The sequence below is a fragment of the Danio rerio genome, chromosome 2, assembly GCF_049306965.1.
Source record: "Danio rerio strain Tuebingen ecotype United States chromosome 2, GRCz12tu, whole genome shotgun sequence".
NCBI classification, from domain to species: Eukaryota; Metazoa; Chordata; class Actinopteri; order Cypriniformes; family Danionidae; genus Danio; species Danio rerio.
The window spans coordinates 27,584,115-27,604,518 of NC_133177.1; the positions used below are offsets into that span (position 1 = coordinate 27,584,115).

The 20,404-nt window shown below is 37.1% G+C and overlaps 1 protein-coding gene and 1 non-coding gene across 2 annotated transcripts; both read right to left on the reverse strand.

Annotated features, from left to right (window-relative positions):
• Positions 1-2,733: 2,733 nt before the first annotated feature.
• On the reverse strand, positions 2,734-16,126 carry myh7 (myosin heavy chain 7). The gene is made up of 39 exons (NM_001112733.1): positions 16,101-16,126; positions 15,889-15,920; positions 15,551-15,762; positions 14,807-14,950; positions 14,566-14,722; positions 14,298-14,325; positions 13,826-13,931; positions 13,648-13,740; positions 13,067-13,130; positions 12,879-12,977; positions 12,686-12,789; positions 12,467-12,605; positions 12,247-12,365; positions 12,019-12,168; positions 11,756-11,926; positions 11,335-11,644; positions 11,143-11,219; positions 10,835-11,040; positions 10,627-10,750; positions 10,394-10,530; positions 10,046-10,301; positions 9,721-9,963; positions 9,281-9,457; positions 8,911-9,056; positions 8,730-8,820; positions 8,264-8,653; positions 8,046-8,172; positions 7,845-7,963; positions 7,566-7,762; positions 7,134-7,317; positions 6,883-7,048; positions 6,556-6,680; positions 5,331-5,639; positions 5,049-5,252; positions 4,663-4,959; positions 4,472-4,576; positions 4,091-4,186; positions 3,875-4,009; positions 2,734-2,859 (listed from the first exon to the last, which is right to left on the reverse strand). Exons 3-39 carry the CDS (start codon positions 15,749-15,751, stop codon positions 2,839-2,841), a joined length of 5,817 nt encoding a protein of 1,938 aa, NP_001106204.1. The 5' UTR covers positions 15,752-15,762; positions 15,889-15,920; positions 16,101-16,126; the 3' UTR covers positions 2,734-2,838.
• Positions 7,430-7,509, reverse strand: dre-mir-736 (microRNA 736). Its single transcript, NR_030519.1, has one exon. It is a non-coding gene; the product is annotated as a microRNA 736 (primary transcript).
• Positions 16,127-20,404: the final 4,278 nt, after the last annotated feature.

Genomic DNA, 20,404 nt, shown 5'->3' on the forward strand with positions numbered 1-20,404 from the left:
TATAGTAGAGCTAACGCTAACTTTGTATCCCTCTAATTGCAGGTCGAGTTGTGAGATCTGCTGTGTACAGGATTTAGGCCCAATAAGTAATAATTCTGTTTTTTCTTAAGAGAAGGAAATTGTTGGCCATCCAGTCTTTAACATCTTTAATACACTCAGTTAGCTTAGACAGTTCATACACTCTATACATCTACACACATATCAGGGTCTGGGATAGAACTTGGTTCTCTGGAAAGCTGAGTCACATAACCACTGAGCTACTGGGAGCTGATGAACCCATACAATGATGATACACTCTATACACATACACACACTACACAATCTATACATATACACACATTAAACACTCCATATGCACATAAATATACACGATATACATACACACACACACAATACATTATACATATGAACAGATGATACACTTCATACATATACACATGATACATATGCACATGTGATACACTCTATACATACACACACATGACACACTCTATATACATACAGTATGCACATATGACACACTCTATACATATGCACACATGATACACTCTATACATATACACTCCATACATACACGCGATACATATGCACATATGATACCCTCTATACATATAGACACACGACACACTCTATCAGTGGTGGAAAGAGGACTGAAAATCATGCTTATGTAAAATTACTTGCTTAAAAATGTAGTGCAAATAAAAAGTAAAAGTCTCTGTTGTAAATATTACTCAAAGTATAACTAAAATGTAGCCCTTTCAAAAGTACTCATGAGTAATGAGTATTACACTATAAAAAGCTAATCACCAATAAAAAAAAATCTAATAACGATGATACATATAAAACACGTATATAACACATAACATTTATAATGCTTCCTAGTTTCTGACATTATTTTTGGCCGTTATAGTCCAGAAACTCTAATAGCGGACGGCTGCTTCTCACTAAGGGCTGGCTGTGGTTGTTTCCAAACAATAGGCCCCCTTTAATAATAATTGTTGGCTTAATGCAGGTTTTATTGTTATACGATTAGATGGCAACAAGAGATTCTTTCGCAGGGACTTGTATTGAATAGAATAAAATAAGATTGTAAACAAAAACATACATATATGGGACGTATGTGTTTTCACATGTAAATCTCTTGCGCTTCATTTGCGTTTGTTTATTGCACAAGTTGCAAAACACCGCTCATGTAATGTAATGCATGTGAGGGCACAGGTGAGACATCATTTTTCAAATAAACCACACATGCTGTGTATGTGACGTTTAAAGGTCATGTAAAACAATTCATTACAAACTGAAATGAGCATATTTTGATTATATGGTTTTGAATTTGATGTTTTTTGCGATTATTTTATGTTTAATTAGGAATTTTGCAAGATAGCAACTAGGGGGTCTGATATGTTTCTGACATATATGTATTTTATAATCTATCATTAGGTTGATGTCTTGTGCCTGCTGGGTGTTTAAACCATTTCGGTCATTAAACAGTGAACATGTCTTCTTCTCATCAGTGACATATATCTAAACAGTCTAAAGATTTGCGTGTAAAGATTTTAGACATCTTCTTTGACACTTTTGATGCTCCCAAACAGTTTGCTGCAATTATAAATGGCCCATGCCTTGATGTAATTCATTATGAGGCGATTTACCTTCTATGTTTGATTTGATTGGACAGGAATCACAGGATAGATTTTTATAATCTCCATAGACAAGAAAAAAAATAAGGTAGTGACTGCAGGTTGAAGGAAAGTAGTGGAGTAAAAGTACAGATACTGCACTAGAAAATGTACTCAAGGGAAAGTAAAAGTACACATTTTTAAAACTACTCAGTAAATTACAATTTCTGAGAAAAACTACTCAATTATAGTAATCTGAGTACTTGTATTTAGTTACTTTACACCACTGGTATTAGCACATGTGCGGCTGAGTTTTGAACATACTGTGAAATCTTAAGTGAATTGGCTGGCAGACCCCTAAATAAAGTTACAAAAAACTAAACGAGATGTAATAAAAGCATGGACAAGCCTTTCAGCATCTGGTGTTGAGAGAAAAGGATGGATACGAGCAATGTTCCGTAAGTGATAAAATGCGGTTTTTGTCAACTGTTTAAAATGAGGTTTCAGGCTAAGCTGAGCATCAAAAAGATTTTACACCTGCATAGAAGAAGTTAAAAGAGAATCATCAACTGTTAACTTGAGATTACCACATCTATTAACAGTAGAAGGTGTGCCAATGAGTAAAATCTCAGTCTTGGAGTTATTTAATTTGCAATGGTTTTGTCACATCCAGTCTTTAATCTCTACCAAGCAGGCATTAAGTGTCAATAATGAGGTAGATAGAATATGAGATGTATATATTATAGTCCGTGACCTATGACCCCCAAATAAATGAGCTGTGAACATTCAGTGAGGAAGGATCAGTCAGTTAAAAGACCTATTTCTGTATATAAAAATAAGACGTTATGATCAATCAAAAATAAACTGCCTTGATTTAAGAAACACAGCAAATTGACTTAACATTGGCATCAAAACATTTTCTATGTGTATTCTGATGCCAGTGTTAGATGTCAATTTGATGTTGCTTTTGACATCAAGTGGGTAACAGACAACATCATGTGTTAGAACAGAATTACATGACTTAATGTCATGATAGATTTGTAAGTATACTTGTTTCCTTCACAAAGTAGAATTCATTTGCAATTTCAGTGCATCACTCAGTCACAACACAGATTTAATGCAATTCAACTTTATTCTACTAAGTGACCGAAGAAATGCAAGATAGGCTGAAAACAAAACTAATTCAGCATAACGGAGACACAGAAAATCCACTTGAGCTTTACTCTTGATCATGTCCCTTCTGTAAAAAAAAGAAAAGAGGTAGAGAATATCAGTGATGGTACATTATTCAGCTGCAACAGTACAACAGTATCTGACAAAATTGTTGTCGCCTATCCAATACTTTGAAACAGCAAATAATAACTTGACCTAGTTGAACATTTGGTATCAGAAGTGGCTTATATGAATGGTAAAGGCCTCAAGATTACGCTTATTTTACCAAAATAAAATATGATCCTGCCTTGATTTATAATTATTTAATTAGGACAGTGAGGTCTGACTTTGCTGAAATAAAAGTCTTATCACATAACAGAAATAATGTATAGGAGACAGAGTATATAATATAAAAGTCATGATGCAGTGTAAAAAATAATTAATATTGTGTATGACTCTAATGAGCTTGGATGACTGCATCAATAAATCTCTGTAATGACTCAATTAAATTGTTAATAAAGTCATCTGGAATGACAAAACAATCTTGCAGGACTCCCAGAGTTTATCTTTAGTGCCTTCTCCATCATCTTACCCCAGACGTGCTCAATAATGTTCATGTGTGGTGACTGGGATGGACAATCCTGGAGCACCTTGACCTTCATTGCGTTCAGGAACTTTGATGTGGAGGCTGAAGTATGAGACAGAGTACTATCCAGCTGAAGAAAGTGCCATCCACTCTGTAGATCTCATCCATACTGAATGTACTGTAACCCTAAACTATGATTTTTCCTTTACCAAACTTGACTGATTTCTGTGAGAATCTTGGGTCCATGCAGGTTCTACTAAATCTTCTGCAGTATGTGTGATGATTGGAATGCAGTTCAACAGATGACTGATTTGAAAAATCTACCTTCTGCCACTTTTCCTAGAATTCAAGTTATTATTTGTTGCTTTTAAAACTGGGATCAACTACGAGAATTTTATCTGGTAGTGTATGTATCTATAATGTAGATTTTATTTAGTTGAGAACCTTGTGTTATTGTACTTGTAAATGAGAGGTGTTAAATCTTGATTGGAGCATGACAGCTATAAGTGTAACTGACCTTAGAACTGACATCACGACTTTTGGCACGTAGCTTATTGACTTGTGACTCTGCAATGTCAGCTCTTTCTTCTGCCTCATCAAGCTCATGCTGGATTTTCCGGAACTTGCTAAGATTAGTGTTGGCTTGTTCCTCCTGTAAAGCAGGATTAGCAGTTCTGAGACTGTAGAGTACAATTTATTAGCAAAAATGTGTGATATTTTGGCCAATACTTACAGCTTCCTCTGCAGCCCTCTTGTAAGCTTTAACCTTTAGCTGAAGCTTGTCAACCAGATCTTGCAGACGAGCCAGATTCTTGCGGTCCTCCTCAGTCTTCAAAAGAAAATATAGAAAACGCAGATGAGAATTTCATGTGGGAAAGTGTCGAGTCGTTACACTTTCAATATGTAGGTAACATAATAAAATAATGGTCCATTAGTTAATGTGAGTTAATGTATTTAATAATATGAACAAAAAATGATTAACACGTCTATTATGGTATTTATTTATCTTTGTTAACATTATTTAAATTAAATAATGTTAGTTCCTGTTAGTTCTTTAGTTAGTAATTTGTACTTTGTAATAACAACTCAATGTGTGTTTTGATTTTTGCCTTACCTGATACGTCAGTTCTTTTATACGTCTCTCATATTTGCGGATTCCTTTCACCGCCTCACTGCTCTTCTTCTGTTCTGATTCAACTTCACTCTCCAGCTCCCTCACCTGTTGGCAGAGCATGCATTTTTCCACCTTCAGTGATTAGAATAGTTTTTGGTTTTGTTTTTTACAATTGATGTTAATTCACTCACCCTGGCCTCCAGTTTCTGGACTTGTTTCTTGCCTCCCTTCATAGCGATTTGTTCTGCTTCATCCAGGCGATGCTGCAGGTCTTTAATGGTCTGCTCCATGTTCTTCTTCATCCTCTCCAGGTGAGCACTTGTATCCTGCTCCTTCTTCAGCTCCTCCGCCATCATGGCAGCATCAGTGATGGCCTTCTTGGCTTTTTCCTCAGCATTCCTGCATTCTTGCACTGCCTCTTCCACTTCTGTCTGAAGCTGGGATATATCCGTCTCCAGCTTCTTCTTCTGATTTAACAGGCTTGTGTTCTGGCCGAAGATTCATTGGGATTAATTTGGAAAAACGTTTTGTGTAATTGATCTGTTCAAAATAAAGAGTAACTAAACATTTAGCATACCTGGGAGTGCAGCAGCTGTACTCTTTCACTGGTATCCAGAAGCTCCTGCTCAGCAAGCTTACGGCCTCTTTCGGTTTGCTCAAGAGCTGCTCTGAGTTCCTCTAGTTCAGCCTGCAGAAGGTTGTTGCGTCTCTCTACAATGGCTGTGTTCTCCTTAAGATCTTCATTTGTTCTCAGGGAGTCGTCCAGCTGAAGCTGAGCATCCTAAATAGTTGAGGGGAAGAAAATCATTTAAACAACCCTCCAGAAATCTTTGCAGTATTAGTCCAGTGTTTGTCTTACTTTCATATGTGCATGCACACTCTTAAGTTGTTTTTGGGCCTCTGCTGCTTGTCGGTTTGCCTGACTAAGCTGGATCTCCATCTCATTCAGGTCGCCCTCCATCTTCTTTTTTATTCTGAGGGCCTCATTTCTGCTTCTGGTTTCTGACTCCAAGGAGCTTTGCAGAGTGTCAATGGTCCTCTGCAAATTGCGTTTGCTCTGCTCCATCTCTTCATCCTTCTCGGCTAGTTTGCGCTCGATATCAGCCTTAATTTGGCTGAACTCCAGCTGGGCTCGCAGAATCTTACCCTCCTCGTGCTCCAGTGATGCCTTTCAAGCAGAAGAATGTGATCTATGGCTTTGCAATACATTATTCTGTTTTAACAACAACAACGATAATAGCTGCATCCCAAATGGCACACTATACACTATGCACTTATGCACTATGTACTTATGCACTTACACACTCAACAGTATAGTATATGTATGTAGTGTCTTCCCAAATGGCACACTAATGTTCTTTTACTAAGCAGATATTCAAACTGTTTCCCTGACGACGTTTGACGGTTGCCAAATCAGTGAAATAAACAACTGAATTATCAAATAATACCTGCCGTGAGTATAACCGCATTCACCATCGGGAGGCGATATAATCACTCTCGTAGGAGAATTTTACTTTCACAATCCAAAATAAATAAAGTTATCCAACATGTGCGTCCGATAGCTCCGCCCCTTCCGCTACGTAAGCAAACCTGCGGTCGTTGAGTGCGTGAAGTGTCCATCATTACACACTTCATTTTGGCAGCTGAATGAGTGCATCATGCACTTATCATTTTTAGAGTTTTCAGTGTGAACACAATACTTACACTATTTATACTACAAAATGGCGTAGAATAGTGCATAAGTATGCGATTTAAGACGCAGCTCATGTAATTCAGGGGTCACCAGCCCTGTTCCCGGAAAGCTATCTTCCTGAGGTTTCAGCTGCAACCCTGATTAAACACACCTGTCTGTAATTATCAAGTGCTGCTTCAGGTCATAATTAATTGGTTCAGGTGTGTTTGATCAGGTTTGGAGCTGAATTCTGCAGGAAGGTAGTTCTCCAGGAAAAGGGTTGGTAACCGCTAATGTAACTTAATAATACATTATGCACATACGGTACTTGCTTGGAATTCTGACTGTTTTTATATTGTTTTATTGTGCTTTTCTACAAAGTCAAGGAATTAAGCTGCATCTGAAAACTTACCTCTGCCTCTTCCAGAGCAGATTGAATCTCACTTTTTTCTTGCTCCAACTGTTTCCTCATTTTCTCCAGCTCATGGATGCTCTTTCCTCCCTCACCAAGTTGCTCGGTGAGATCAGAAATCTCCTCTGAAAAGAACATCGCATTTAACACACTGATTTTTTTTTCTCCAATCCTAAAATTTAAAATGAATGTCTGTACTGCACTATAAGCTTCCTCCACCCCATCATTGTAAACACAGTATAAAGTCTTCTGCTGTCTGCCTCATGTATCTATTTTAGTTGATTTAGAAAAACACAGTGTTTTTGTGTTGGTAATCTTTTTATTCACCTTGGAGATTTTTATTTTCTCTCTTCATGGTCTCCAGGTGATCTAAAGCTTCCTCATAGGAGTTCTTCAGCTTGAAAAGTTCAGTGCTAAGACATCTTGCTTCTTTCTGAGAGCTCTCTAACTCGGCTTGCGACTCTTCAAACTTCTGCTTCCACTCAGACAGTACCTGTGTTTTTTATGTAAGCAAATTTTAGTATTAGAGGTATTTAGAAACTACGGTTATGGCTAATATAGGAACTATGTTTGATTACCTTATCAAAGTTTCTTTGCTTTTTGTCTAAGGCTGCAGCAGCCGCATTAGACCTCTCCAGGTCCACCATAAGATCTTCAATCTCATTTTGGAGTCTGTGTTTGGTCTTTTCAAGAGATGAACACTTTGCATTTACTGCTTCAACAGCTTCTTCGGTTTCCTGTAAGCGTTGAGCCAGTTTCTTTCTGTTATAGAAAATTAAAGAAGATTTTTGGGGAAGATACTTTTTTAGTGCACACCTACACGAAAATGATTGACGTGTTATTATAGTGTTACCTTCTGTTTAGGGAAGCTTGGCCTACTAACAGAAAAACTTTTTGTTCGTCTTACATTTGAAAATAAACATAACACAAACAAAAAGCTTCTCTGTCAGTAGAGAAGTTAAACCTTAAAGAAGAATTTGTATGAAATATTTTATAGAAACAGATCTTACTTGGCTTCCTCCAGTTCTTCAGTTCTCTGGATGGCATCAGTTTCGTACTTGGTTCTCCACTGTGCCACCTCAGAATTAGCTTTGGACATGCCTCGCTGTAGCTCTGCTTTAGCTTCCTGCTCCTCCTCATACTGCTCTCTAAGCAGATCTGTGTCATGACGGGCTGACTGTACAGCATGGGCGAGAGCGCTTTTTGCCTGGAGGAGGTTGCATAATTATTTAACAGACCAAAAAAATGATGGCAAATAATTAAAAAAGAATTTTAAACTCAATTCACACCTTTGTTTCCTCCTCCAGTTGTCTTTTAAGATCTTCAATTTGCTGAGTGTAAGACATCTTGCTTCTGGTTAGCTGGGAGACAAGAGAGTCCTTTTCCTCCAGCTGTCTTGAAAGTTCACCTAAACGTATGATCATGTATTTTATCATTGTTGGAGGTCTGTTGCTCAAATAATTTAATTGAATGTTATTTACTAATCTTACCATTTTCAGATTGTAGTTTAGATTTCTGCATTGTGAAGTCATTAATGCAGCGCTGACCTTCCTCATATTTTGTTTTATATTCATTCATTTGGTCTTCTAAAGATCTGGTCATCTTCTCAAGATTTGCCTGTACAAGGTAAACAGTTTGGCTAAGAATTACTTTTTAGCTGAGAAAAGCAACATTCATTTTTCTTTATGAGTGTTTGTATTTACAATACCTTTGTCTTTACAACATGTTCCATGTTTGAGACTACATCATCCAACTCCAGCCTAAGTTCACTTTTCTCCTTCTCCAGTTTTTGCTTGACCCTCTGCAGATTGTCTATCTGCTCTCCAAGTTCAGCCACACTGTCGGCTTGTTTTTTCCTGAGTGTGGCGGCAGTGGCCTCATGCTGCAGAGTGGCCTCTTCAAGGTCTCTGCGGAGCTTCTGAAACTCTGCCTCTCGTTTCTTATTCATCTCAATCTGAGCAGCTGTAGCTCCTCCAGCCTCCTCCAGTCTCTCGCTGATCTCCTCCAGCTCTCTGGCTAAATCTGCTCTCTGTTTCTCCACTTTGGCTCTAGCAGCTCTTTCTGCCTCAAGCTCTTCCTCCAGCTCCTCAATACGTGCCTAGTAATGACAATATGCCAGGGTTGACTCATTTCAAATTTCAATGTTAATATGCACTATTTTTTTAAATTGTTACCTGAAGTTCCTTCAGTTTTTTCTGCAGCTGAATGCAAATAGTTTGTTCGTCTTCGATTTTCCCATTGAGCTGACTGATTTCAAAGTCTTTCCTATAAATAGAAATGGGTGTTTATAATTGTAAAGTTCTTGGTGATGAACAAACAGATCGGACTGTGAAAGATTGGGAGTTTTTGCCTTACTTTTTTAGACGCTCCTCTAACTGCTGCTTGTCATTTTCCAGGTCCATTAGGCTTTCCTGGGTTAATTTCAAGTCTCCTTCTAGTTTCCTCTTGGCTCTTTCTAGATCCATGCGGAGCTTCTTTTCTTGCTCAAGAGATCCTTCCAGCTGATATAAGTAATTTAAAAATGATTGATTGCTTATTTAATATGCCTGTTTGTTTTATGCAATTTGCTTGCTGGAATATTAAAACAGAATTTTCTACACTATAAAAATGCTGGGTTGTCGTAAGCCAACAATGAGCTTCTCCATATATGACCCAAGGCTGGGTTACAATAACCAAGCAATTTTTAGAGTGTGTATGTATGGTAGGGGTAAATTGTAAAACTCACATCATCTACTTGTTGCTCTAGCTTTGCTTTTGCCTTGGTGAGGGTGTTGACTTTGTCCTCCTCACTCTGCAGGTCATCCAGTGTCTGCTGATGAGCTTCTTGCAAGGCTTTCTTCTCTTTGGTCAGCTTTGCGATTATGTCGTCCAAAGCTGCCATTTCTTCTGTCAGGTTCTTTACCTGTAAAAGAACATGCATACTAAGGATGTTTTTACACTTGTACGGTTGATCTCTTGTTTGTTTGGTCCAGACAAAAAAGGGAAATATTACATTTAGTCCCCATTCATTTAGCATTCACACTGACATCTTTAAGACCAAATTTGAAGATAAAGAAATCCGTTTATAGCACAGAACTTAACATACATCCAAAACAATGCCATGTGATGGGCTAAATTTGCAATAATTTGTACATCTAAGAGCTTGTATAAAAAGGCAAACCAGACCTTGTTCTCAGTAGCATGCTTCTCTTTCTCGACTTTAGCCAGAGTGAGCTCCAGATCATCAATATCCTTCTTCAGCTCAGAGCATTCGTCCTCCAGCTTTCTCTTCTTAGCTGTCAGCTCTGCATTCATCTCCTCCTCATCCTCAAGTCGCTCGGTGAGCTCTTTGGCTTTAGCCTCAAGCTGAATCTTGTTTTTGATGAGCTGGTCACATCGTTCCTCTGCATCACAGAGATTGTCTTGCTCCTGTTTTTAAACATATGTAAAATTACAGTGATTTCTATACTACACACTCATGTACCTACATGTGTTGCAAATATTAACTGACCGCTTGAACTTGAAGTTGTAGGTCATTCTTCTCTTGGAGAAGAGACACCATTTTTTCTTCTAGCTCTTTCCTTCTCGCTTCGGATTTAGCATAAGCCTCTTTGAGCTTGGCAAATTCATCTTTCATATTTGCCATCTCTTTCTCTGCTTCTGCTGACTTGAGAAGAGGTTTTATCTTGAAGAAAAGCTTCATCCAGGGCCAATTTTTCACCCCCATGAAGGCACGGACATTCCACTGGATAACCAGTAGGGCATCCCTATGAAGAGGTTACATTTTTTTCATCATCCAAGGTCAACAGCAAGCAAATTATGGAAATGTAAGGTAATATGGAATATGCAGGATCCTTGCCTTCTTTCAACTATCTTTTGGAACTCAACCCTTGCAAGAAGTCCTCTGGATCTTGCCTGAATTCCAGAAATAATTAGAGATAGTCTGTCATCTCTCATTTCTTCAAGCTGACCGAGTAAACCAGCCTTGAAGAACACCTAGGTAGAATTCATTATAGAAACAAACATTTACTTACAGAACTACATTAGCATTGCTATATGTGCAGTAATGTAATTTAATCCATACAAAATAACCTTTGTGTGTCCAAATTTATATTGATTGTGATCAATATCCAGTGAACCCAACAGTTTCTCTGCTCCTTTCCTGCTGTCTATGAACTGACCTTCAGGTATGGCTGCAGGATTTAGGATTCGGTACCTGTAATTAAGTACATAAAATATCTAAGAATGGAAAGTGTTGCTGTAAATTCAGGTAAAGTGTTACAGAACCAATATTAATTACCTCTGTTTGAAGTCCCCATAGAGGATTCTGTTGGGGAAGCCCTTCCTGCAAATCCTGATGCCCTCCAGCACACCATTACAGCGCAGCTGATGCATGACCAAAGGATTCTCCATTGCACCAGGAGTCTTTGTCTCATTAGGAATGATGCAGCGCACAAAATGAGGGTGAGTTGACCTTAGGTTTGTCATTAACTTATTTAAGTTTTCCTGTAGGGAGAAATGTACGTGGAATTTAAGACCAAAGAGATTAAGAACTATTTTCAGTTTCCTACATTTTTTTTTAAACATGTCCACAACAGTTACAATTACCCTGTGGAGTGCAGACACAGTCTGGAAGGAGGAGCCCTTCTTCTTACTTCCACCTCCTTTACCTCCCTTACCATTATCTTGAGATGGTCAAAATATAAGAGATTAATTACTTAAATCTTGTAACACTTAAATCACTTGTGATTGCATATGAGATTCTATTGTGCCAGCGTGGCTAATTTAGCTTGGACATACCTGATTCTGTCCCTGCATAGTTAGCAAAGAGCATTGACAGAAGTTTGACTGTAGACTTTTGAAAGAGTCCCACCACAGTCTCATTTAATGGGTCTTTGTTCTTCACCAGCCAGTTGTTGATATTATAGTCAACTGTACCAGCATAGTGGACCAGAGAAAAATGAGACTCTGGCTTCCCTTTGATTGCTCTTGGTTTCTGGAAGTTATTTGATTTCCCAAGATGGTTGTCATAAAGCTTTGCTTTAAAGGTTGAATCACTTGCTTTGGGAAACATGCACTCCTCTTCAAGGATGGACATGATGCCCATAGGCTGAAACAATCAGGTGTGATAGTGAAAAGTAAGTATAGTATGTAAAGTATATACTGTATCACTTAATTTAATGTTCATAATGCGTCAGAATGACACAAATTGGTGACTCACTTTCTCAATGAGATCGATGCAGGCCTGCAAGTCCATGCCAAAGTCAATAAACTCCCATTCAATCCCTTCTTTCTTGTACTCCTCTTGTTCCAGCACAAACATGTGGTGGTTGAAAAACTGTTGCAGTTTCTCATTGGTAAAGTTGATGCAGAGTTGCTCAAAGGTGTTAAACTGTAGTTTTGAAATTGAAAGAGTCAGTTAAGCGACTCAATTATATGCATTTTTAAGCATGATTTCATAAGGATCTATCCAGGAAGACTTACATCAAAGATCTCAAAGCCAGCAATGTCCAGCACTCCAATGAAGTATTGGCGTGGTTGTTTGGTGTCTAGAGACTGATTGATTCTTACAACCATCCAAAGGAACATCTTTTCATACACTGACTTGGCTAGTGCACCAATAGCGTAGTACACCTGAGCACAGAGAAGCAGTTATCTGGTATGCCACTACGTGAATCATTAAACCATTTTGGTAACAACACTCCAACTCACCTGCTGGACATTTTGTCCTTTGGTGACCCACTCATTTCCTACTTTGACTCTTGGGTGGCACAGACCCTTGATAAGGTCAGCAGAGTTTAGGCCCATCAGATATGCGACTTTGTCTCCATCTATGAAATAGATCAGATTTATCTATTTGGAGGGAATGTAATATTATGGACTAAATGATATTGCCTTTAGCTTGCTTCTTTAGGAATTATACTCTATTCACCTTCAGTTCCATCAGCCTCTGCTTGCTCCTCCCTCTGCTTCTGTTTGAACTTCATATTGCCAAAGTGCATAATGGCTCCAATCAATTTATAGATGCCATTTTTCTCCTCCTGAGTGAAGCCTAGTACATCAAACGCTTCCTAAAGTTTACAGAATAAGAGATGTGATTTGAGACCTTGCAGAGAGAGGAAGACAAAGATGTCATGTAATTAATTCTTACATCAGTGGCAAGCAATTCTTCACCATCATTAATTGAAGCTACGGTTGTTTCTCCTTGGGAGATGTAAGCGTAGTCATAGGGGTTGTTGGTGATGAGCAGCATCTCTGTTTCAAGGGGAAAAAATTTTTCAGTTTGTTGTTTAATGCTAATACCGAAAAAGGTTCTTGAATACAGAATATCCAATGCATCTCACCCAGCAGCTCAGGTTTCCGCTGAGAGAGGATTTGGTAGAAAATATGATAGTCCCTTTCAGCTTTAAGCTGAAAAGTCACCCTTGACTTCTCCAGAAGATCTGATGTATTTACAAAAACAAAAATGTTCATTTTTGATTCTCAGTATTACCAGATAGAGTCTGGATGTTTAAATCAAATGAATTCTCACATGTTTCAATGTCAGCTGATGCCAACTTTCCACTGGCACCAAAATGAATTCGGATGAATTTTCCCTTAAAAAAAAAAGATCAAAAATAATCTTGAGAAATAGTGATAAATTAAAAATTGCATAAATTCAAAATACGTCAGTAAGGCTTATAAATAACTAATGGCTAAAATGTTTCATAAGATACTTATTACCTTTATTCAGTTAACTTTAACTTCTGACATTATTCTGGCATTATTTTCTGACTTAAATGTACAACTTACACCATGATTGTATATATATTTTTGGATTTACTTTATTTTTTCTGTATTGTATTATTAATATTATGCAAACAAATATACAAATTATTTGAAGCAAATCATGTACAAAAAGAAAAGCTGTATGATTGTACCAAAAAACAAAAAAATTATGACTCATGTTGCAGTCTGCAATCTGCCAGTTCATGCATTCTTAAATCATTTTGGTTTATCCAGCAGAGGGTGTTCTCACACTATGTATCTGATAGAGCTGTGACATGCATCCTGTTGCATTACTATTTACAGATTGTGTTCACTAACAGTTTAACATGAAATGTAGACGCTTACAAATCTTGAGGAGTTGTCATTTCTGATGGTCTTTGCATTGCCAAAAGCTTCCAAAGCAGGGTTAGCCTGGATGATTTGATCCTCCAGGGTTCCCTTTAATAAAAAGTAAATGCTTTAGTGTGGTGTAATATAGTTTTTATTTTTCATTATAATGATCGCAGAAGCATATGACACTTACCTTTTTTTCTGCCCCTTCTTTCTTTGCTGAGCCACCAGCTGCAATACTTGCAAAATACTGAATGACTCTCTTTGTGTTCACAGTCTTTCCTGCACCCGATTCTCCACTACAGTAACATAAAACAATAACTTGATTTTTAAAGGGAAAGTCCAATCAAAAATAAAAGTGGTTCAAACCCTTTATGAACTTTTTTTTTGACCCAATGAAAATATTTTGAAGATTTTCAGGAAAATTGTCACCACTGCCACGCCTAGTAGGTGGAAAATACTATGGACATCAATGCGTTTCAAACATTCTTCAAAATATATATTTTGGTGTTAATTAGAAGAAAAAACTTGGACAGGATTGCAACAATGGAGAGCGAGTGGATGAGAACAGAATTTAAATTTGTGTGTTAACTGTCCTGTTAAAAAACACATAAAGTACTTAAGCAACCAAGAAATTGCTTAAAAAGGAAAAAAATTTTACTTACGTGATCAGAATTGACTGATTTTCCCTGTCTGAAATAGAAAATACTGCAATGTTACTAATTCTTGAGTTATTATTTTAATTTTCATGCCTTCTGGATTATTAGTCTTTCACCAGAGAAATACTGATCCAGAGATTTGTCAGTCACAACACATTCTACTTTTTTTTTACCCTTTATGAGATATATTGCCTGATTTGATTAATGCTTTCAGGTAAAAGAGAGGTGCTCTCGAATTTGCTAAGCAGAACAGATTTGAGGATTTGTTTCGTACCTGTTAGCATGTACTGATAGGCGTTATCAGAGATGGAAAAGATGTGGGGAGGAGCTTCACTCCTCTTTTTCCCTCTATAGGCTACAACCACCTCCTGATTGTACACCGGCAGCCACTTGTAGGGGTTGACAGTGACACAAAACAGTCCTGAGTAGGTCTGTGGGAAAGGACAAATGCAGTTCAGTAATTGAAGCTAATTGGGATGCGATTTTCAAGGGACAACGAATCATTCTCCTCTTACATAGATCATCCATGCTGCATAGCGCTCTTTGAGGTTGAACAGCACGGCTGGCTCATGAAGGAAGGTGAACATTGCCATGTCTTCAATTTTATCAAACTTTGGAGGGTTCTGGGGGTGAATGTCAGCTTCCTTTACAGTTACAGTCTGGGAGAAAAACAGAAAGATTGTAATTATTAAAATAACACTTTAAAGTAAAGTGGCATCAAATGAGTTATTGTGCACAATATTTTAAAAGAATTCCAAAACAAATTATACAGAAGCTAACATTTTAATGGCGGCGCTATGGCTCAGTGGTTAGCACTGTCGCCTCACAGCAAAAAGGTCACTGGTTTGAGTCCCGGCTGAGTTAGTTTGTTTGTTCTCCCCGTGTTTGTGTGCTCCGGTTTCCCTCACAGTTCAAAGACATGCAGTATAGGTGAACTGAATAAGATAAATTGCCCGTAGTGTAGATGTGTGAATAAGTGTGTATGAGTGTTTTCCAGTACTGGGTTGCAGTTGGAAGGGCATCTGCTGCATAAAACCTGTGCTGAATAAGTTTGCAGTTCATTCCGCTGTGGTGACCGCTGATAAATAAGAGACTAAGCCGAAGGACAACAAATGAATAACATTTTAATACTAAAGACCTAATGCACTTATGCACAAATTCCTCATAGTGCTCATAATGTTTCAGTGACCAATTTTAAAAGGTGTAATTAAAATTTCCAACCCTTTAAAGCGGCAAAATGATTAATTAGTCAAGCCTACCTTTCTTTTCTCAGTCTGTACAGTGACTTTGTCACCTTCACGACTGACGATTGAAGCTTTTACATACTCTTCATCTGGATCAGGCACAAAACACTCCTTTTTCATATCAAAGGGACGGGTTTGTGCTTCCAGACGCTCTCGATCTGACTTTCGCAGGTAAGAAGCTGCTGCTCCAAACTCTGCCATCTGAGCGTCCCCCATGATTGCCTTGTCTGGAGATGATGAAGTTGGTTAAGTGAGTTAAAACTTGCAAGTATTGCCCACAATTGCATAAAAACCAGCTTTAAAATATAACTATGGCTTAATTCCTAAATACAAAAAATAAGTGTGATTTATACCTGATGTGCACCAAGTGCGGAGGCAGAAGAACCTGTTAAAAAAATAATAATAATTATCTGTCACTAAAAATCAATTGATGCTATTTAAAGAAATAAACAAAGCAAAAGTTTTTTAAAAGTCATTTATGACATTTCAGCAAAAAAAAAAAAAAAAAAAAAAAATCCTTTACTCTTAAATCTAACTTCACCATGCAGTTTTGCTCAAATCTTACCCTCAGATGAAACGTCCGACTTGTCTGAACACCAACCATGAGATCACTTTATAAAGGAAGTCACCCTCCCAAATTTGGGGAAGGCATCCCAGAAGGCCGGAATGCTATTGCCTATTGCGTCTGACCACTATTAAGGTGCAGCAAATGTAGTTAGGGGTATTAGCGAGAAACAAGAACCTGCTAGTTGAGTTAAGTCTTATCTTTGTAGAGATTTGTTAGCTCTCCATTTTAGGTTCTCTGATAGCGGAGGGCTAATTTAGTTCAGAGACAGGGGGAAGAGATAAGTGGTTTGTACTTAAATGAAACGTGAATGATAAAAGCCAGACCAAATTGTTAATGTACATTCAAGAATATGCATCTAAGGTGGACATTGCTATAAAACCTTGGACAAAAGAGTGAGATATATATAGATTTATTCCATTTGTGTGTTCTTGTGGTAAGCCGTCACTGCATTACTTTAATGCCCTGTGAGGGTTTAACAGACAACAAAGGGATTCAGATTCTGGACGTCTTAGCAAACTTTAGATGGAATTCTATATTTGTCATCTGGCATTGTTTAGAATACTCAGGAGATGGTATCTTATTTCAGTAAAGTGATAGGTTTGAACTGCATGCCTCATGCGCTCTCAATTACCCAGAGAGCTTAAGGAGGGTTAATATGCGACGTTGTGTTTTTTTGTCATCATAACCCAGTCTTTGCAGAGACGCAAACAACAAAATCAGATGCCCTCTGAGTCTGCATCTATATTAAGCATCTTAGCCTGCGAGATTAACCAGGCGGCAAGTGTCGAACAGCACACACAGTGGTTTACCACAGGTGCCATTCTTCAGATTGAGTCAAAGAGGATAATGATAATACAATACAAAAATGTCTATCTAGACTTGTTTACTGCATGGGAAATGCTAACGCTTTTTTGTTGTGCCATTCTTTATTTTTGAGAACAGCAATTCACAAGTGTGTAACCCATATTGTTGACAACCCATTGTTTCTTTGAGGACAAAGATAACCCTGTCAAATTCCTGCAGAGTGAATCTCACTGATTGAGGAGCGAGACCACATCATACTAGGAGCCTTACTGGATGTCTCTAACTGGGATCAAATATAATCTGCGACCTGGCCATTATAGGTGTCTTAGCTCATAAATAAAACCAAGTGACAGCTATACACAGACCCATCAGTATGTTATGGTATGCTAAAATTCTTGTAATGGTATATAGGCTTATACTCATATTAAGTCCACGTTTTAAAATGCACATGTTGGTGTTTCCATGCCTGTGTCCTTGGAATTTGCTGCAACTGTGAGTGATGAAACGAACACTAATCCTTAGGCCTCATGGGGAGACATTCTGCTCATGTAGGACAAATGTATGCAGACAGGAAGATTGAAATGGTGTTTAAAGGCATGGAAGACAGCACATTATCATAATATTGTCAGTTTTTTTAAATATTGTATAAGTAATTTCTGTTTAATGCTTTCTATCCATCCTGTTTTAGAATATATTTAAGATTGAATAGAATTGTATACGTGCAATTGGCAGACGTTAATGAAAGGTGAGTACCCTTTGCAATTACCGCACAGGAAGGGTCAACAGATAAACATGGAGTTAAGTGCTTATGACAAGTGATAAGACTGTTCTGTTCTGACACCCAGCCACATCTTTTCAACGATGACTGGCGTCAAAGTGCAAAAGGAAGTGAGAAATGCCAAGCCATCGCTAAAGGACTCTGGAAAGATAACGATGACCTCTCTAAGTTAGAGCAGCATTAAATACATCACTCCGACTTGTGCTCACATTCATTTTGTTCTCACTGGTCATCAAATTAGATCACATTATCCATGAATGTTAAACTGCAGCATAACAGCTGGCTGCTTAATTACACTTGATAAGGCCTGTACTGTATCTCCACACTGTATACTGTTACCCGTTTTATAATTTAATGGCTTACTATGTTTTCAGAATTTAGGACACATGGCCTAGAAGAAACATTTTGCCAAATCTACCAATGGTCAGTGACTTATCTCCTACAAATATGTTTAGTCAGCCAGGAAAATGTAAGTAATTGAAATGTTTATTATTAATAAAAATATATTTACAAACTGATTTTAAAAAATTATTATTTTATTTATTTAAATTAATAATTTTTTTAAATATTAATTGGAGCAACATTAAAAGTAAAGCTATATTTGGTAATAAACACATTTTGGGAGCGAATTAAGCAGAAACTTTTTTCTTTTTTACTCCTTATTTTAAAACTGAATATGTGTAGTTTGTTTAAATGTTGCATGTTTTATATATGCATGTATATATGTGTGTGTCTGTGTGTGTGTGTGTGTGTGTGTGTGTGTGTGTGTGTGTGTGTGTGTGTGTGTGTGTGTGTGTGTGTATATATATATATATATATATATATATATATATATATATATATATATATATATATGCTTTTGCATTATGGAACCTTTATCTTTCTACCAACAACTTTGAACCTTAAAGTTTAACTTTTAACAAACAAGTGACTTTTATTAACATTAGATTAAAGTGATATATTTTCTGGGTTAGTGTTGTATATTATGCAGCAAAAATCACGTAATAAACTGCCTTTTTACCTTTTTTTTGGTGTTTTACAGACTTAATTCTCTATATATTATTTCTTATACATTATTTCATTTATTCATTTTCTTTTCAGCTTAGTTTCTTTAATAATCTGGGGTCGCCACAGCGGAAAGAACCACGAACTTATCCAGCATAAATTTTAGGCAGCAGATGCCCTTCCAGCTGCAATCCATCTCTGGGAAACATCCATGCACACTCATTCACACACATACACTATGGAAAATTTAGCTTACCCAATTCACCTATACTGCATGTATTTGGACTGTGGGGTAAACCGGAGCACCTGGAGGAAACCCCATGAGAACACAGGGAAAACATGTAAACTCCACACAGAAATGCCAACTGACCCAGCCAGGGCTCGAACCAGCAACCTTTTTGCTATGAGGCAATAGTGCTACCTGCTGCGCCAATGTGACGACTTATACATTATTTCAAACTAATTCATTATATTAAAATGTAATTTTATTTGATTCTAAAATGTCGATAAAATTCACTTTGTTAAACAGTAGAGATGAATTTTCAACATCAAATGTAGACAGAGCAGAAATTAATGTCCCATAATGCAATTCACTACTGTAAATAAACAGAAAATACTTGGAAACTGTTAATTAGCAGATTCTTTTTACAGTGTAATTCAGCCTCATTAGATTAGTTGCTCTAATCACTCTTTTTTTTTTTTTTTTTGTGGTGTATGTTTCCCCTACTCACACACAAAGCAGGACTCATTCAGTTCTTATTAGTGCAAACATAATTATTTAAATAAAAATTAATCATAATAATAATAAATAACCAATCACTGAAAAATCACTGAGCATTTTTATTATAAACTGGTATTAATAGAACATATGTGTAAAAATATGTCTAATTTCATATAACATTTTCAGCATTTTACTGCATGTTAATTTTTGTTTTTTTTCTTTGGGATTTGTCTTTAAACATTTTTGTAATATGTGTAGTTGACGCATCTATGATGCATAAAGATGGTCTGACACACTGAAGAATCAGTACAGCTGTCTGTGGTTATAGACGCGCTTAAGAGTGTAGCTCACTGACCATGAGCCTTTCTCCTTTGTGTCCAGTCTATTTTAGGAACATAAAGCTTTATTATACCTCTCCATTTTAGACATCAGCAGTTCTCCATCTGCCAATTATGAGTTCATCACATTTATTATTAACCCACATTTATTTTAAAATCCTTGTTCATCAAGACAGCCTGATAAACATTGAAACTCAGTTATGATTTTTTTTTTCAAGGTTCCACTTGCCACAAGACATGATCAATATCAAAGCACAGACTTCTGTATATTTGAGGCACAGCTAACAATTCAAACGAGCCTAACTATGTTTTATTTACTGTTGGAACATTGTGTAAGCATTACGCTTTTTGGTATAATGCAGAGTTAAATTAATCATTCCGTGTGTTAATGCACGTCATGATTTTGCCAAGTACGACGCACATCCACGTTGATCCCAGAACATCATTTTTGTTTGAAAATGTAATCCATACCCATTATCTACCCATAAACTCAAATATAACTGTAAATTATTACCAAAATTAAATAGTTGGATAACACTCATGTATAAGTGCATAAACTAAACATAAACTTATCTCTTAATTCTGAATGGCTGATTGGAATGTTGTTCCAGGATCAACATAGATGTTAATTCAAGAACATGTCCTGCTATGTGAA

Excerpts from the sequence above, each read along its gene's own strand:
- myh7 (NM_001112733.1), bottom strand. The coding sequence starts at position 15,751 with ATGGGGGACGCTCAGATGGCAGAGTTTGGAGCAGCAGCTTCTTACCTG. Across the intron at positions 8,173-8,263 it reads AACATGTTGTAAAGACAAAG|GCAAATCTTGAGAAGATGAC; the intron begins GTATTGTAAATA and ends TACCTTGTACAG. Across the intron at positions 5,640-6,555 it reads CTGCTCTGGAAGAGGCAGAG|GCATCACTGGAGCACGAGGA; the intron begins GTAAGTTTTCAG and ends TCTGCTTGAAAG.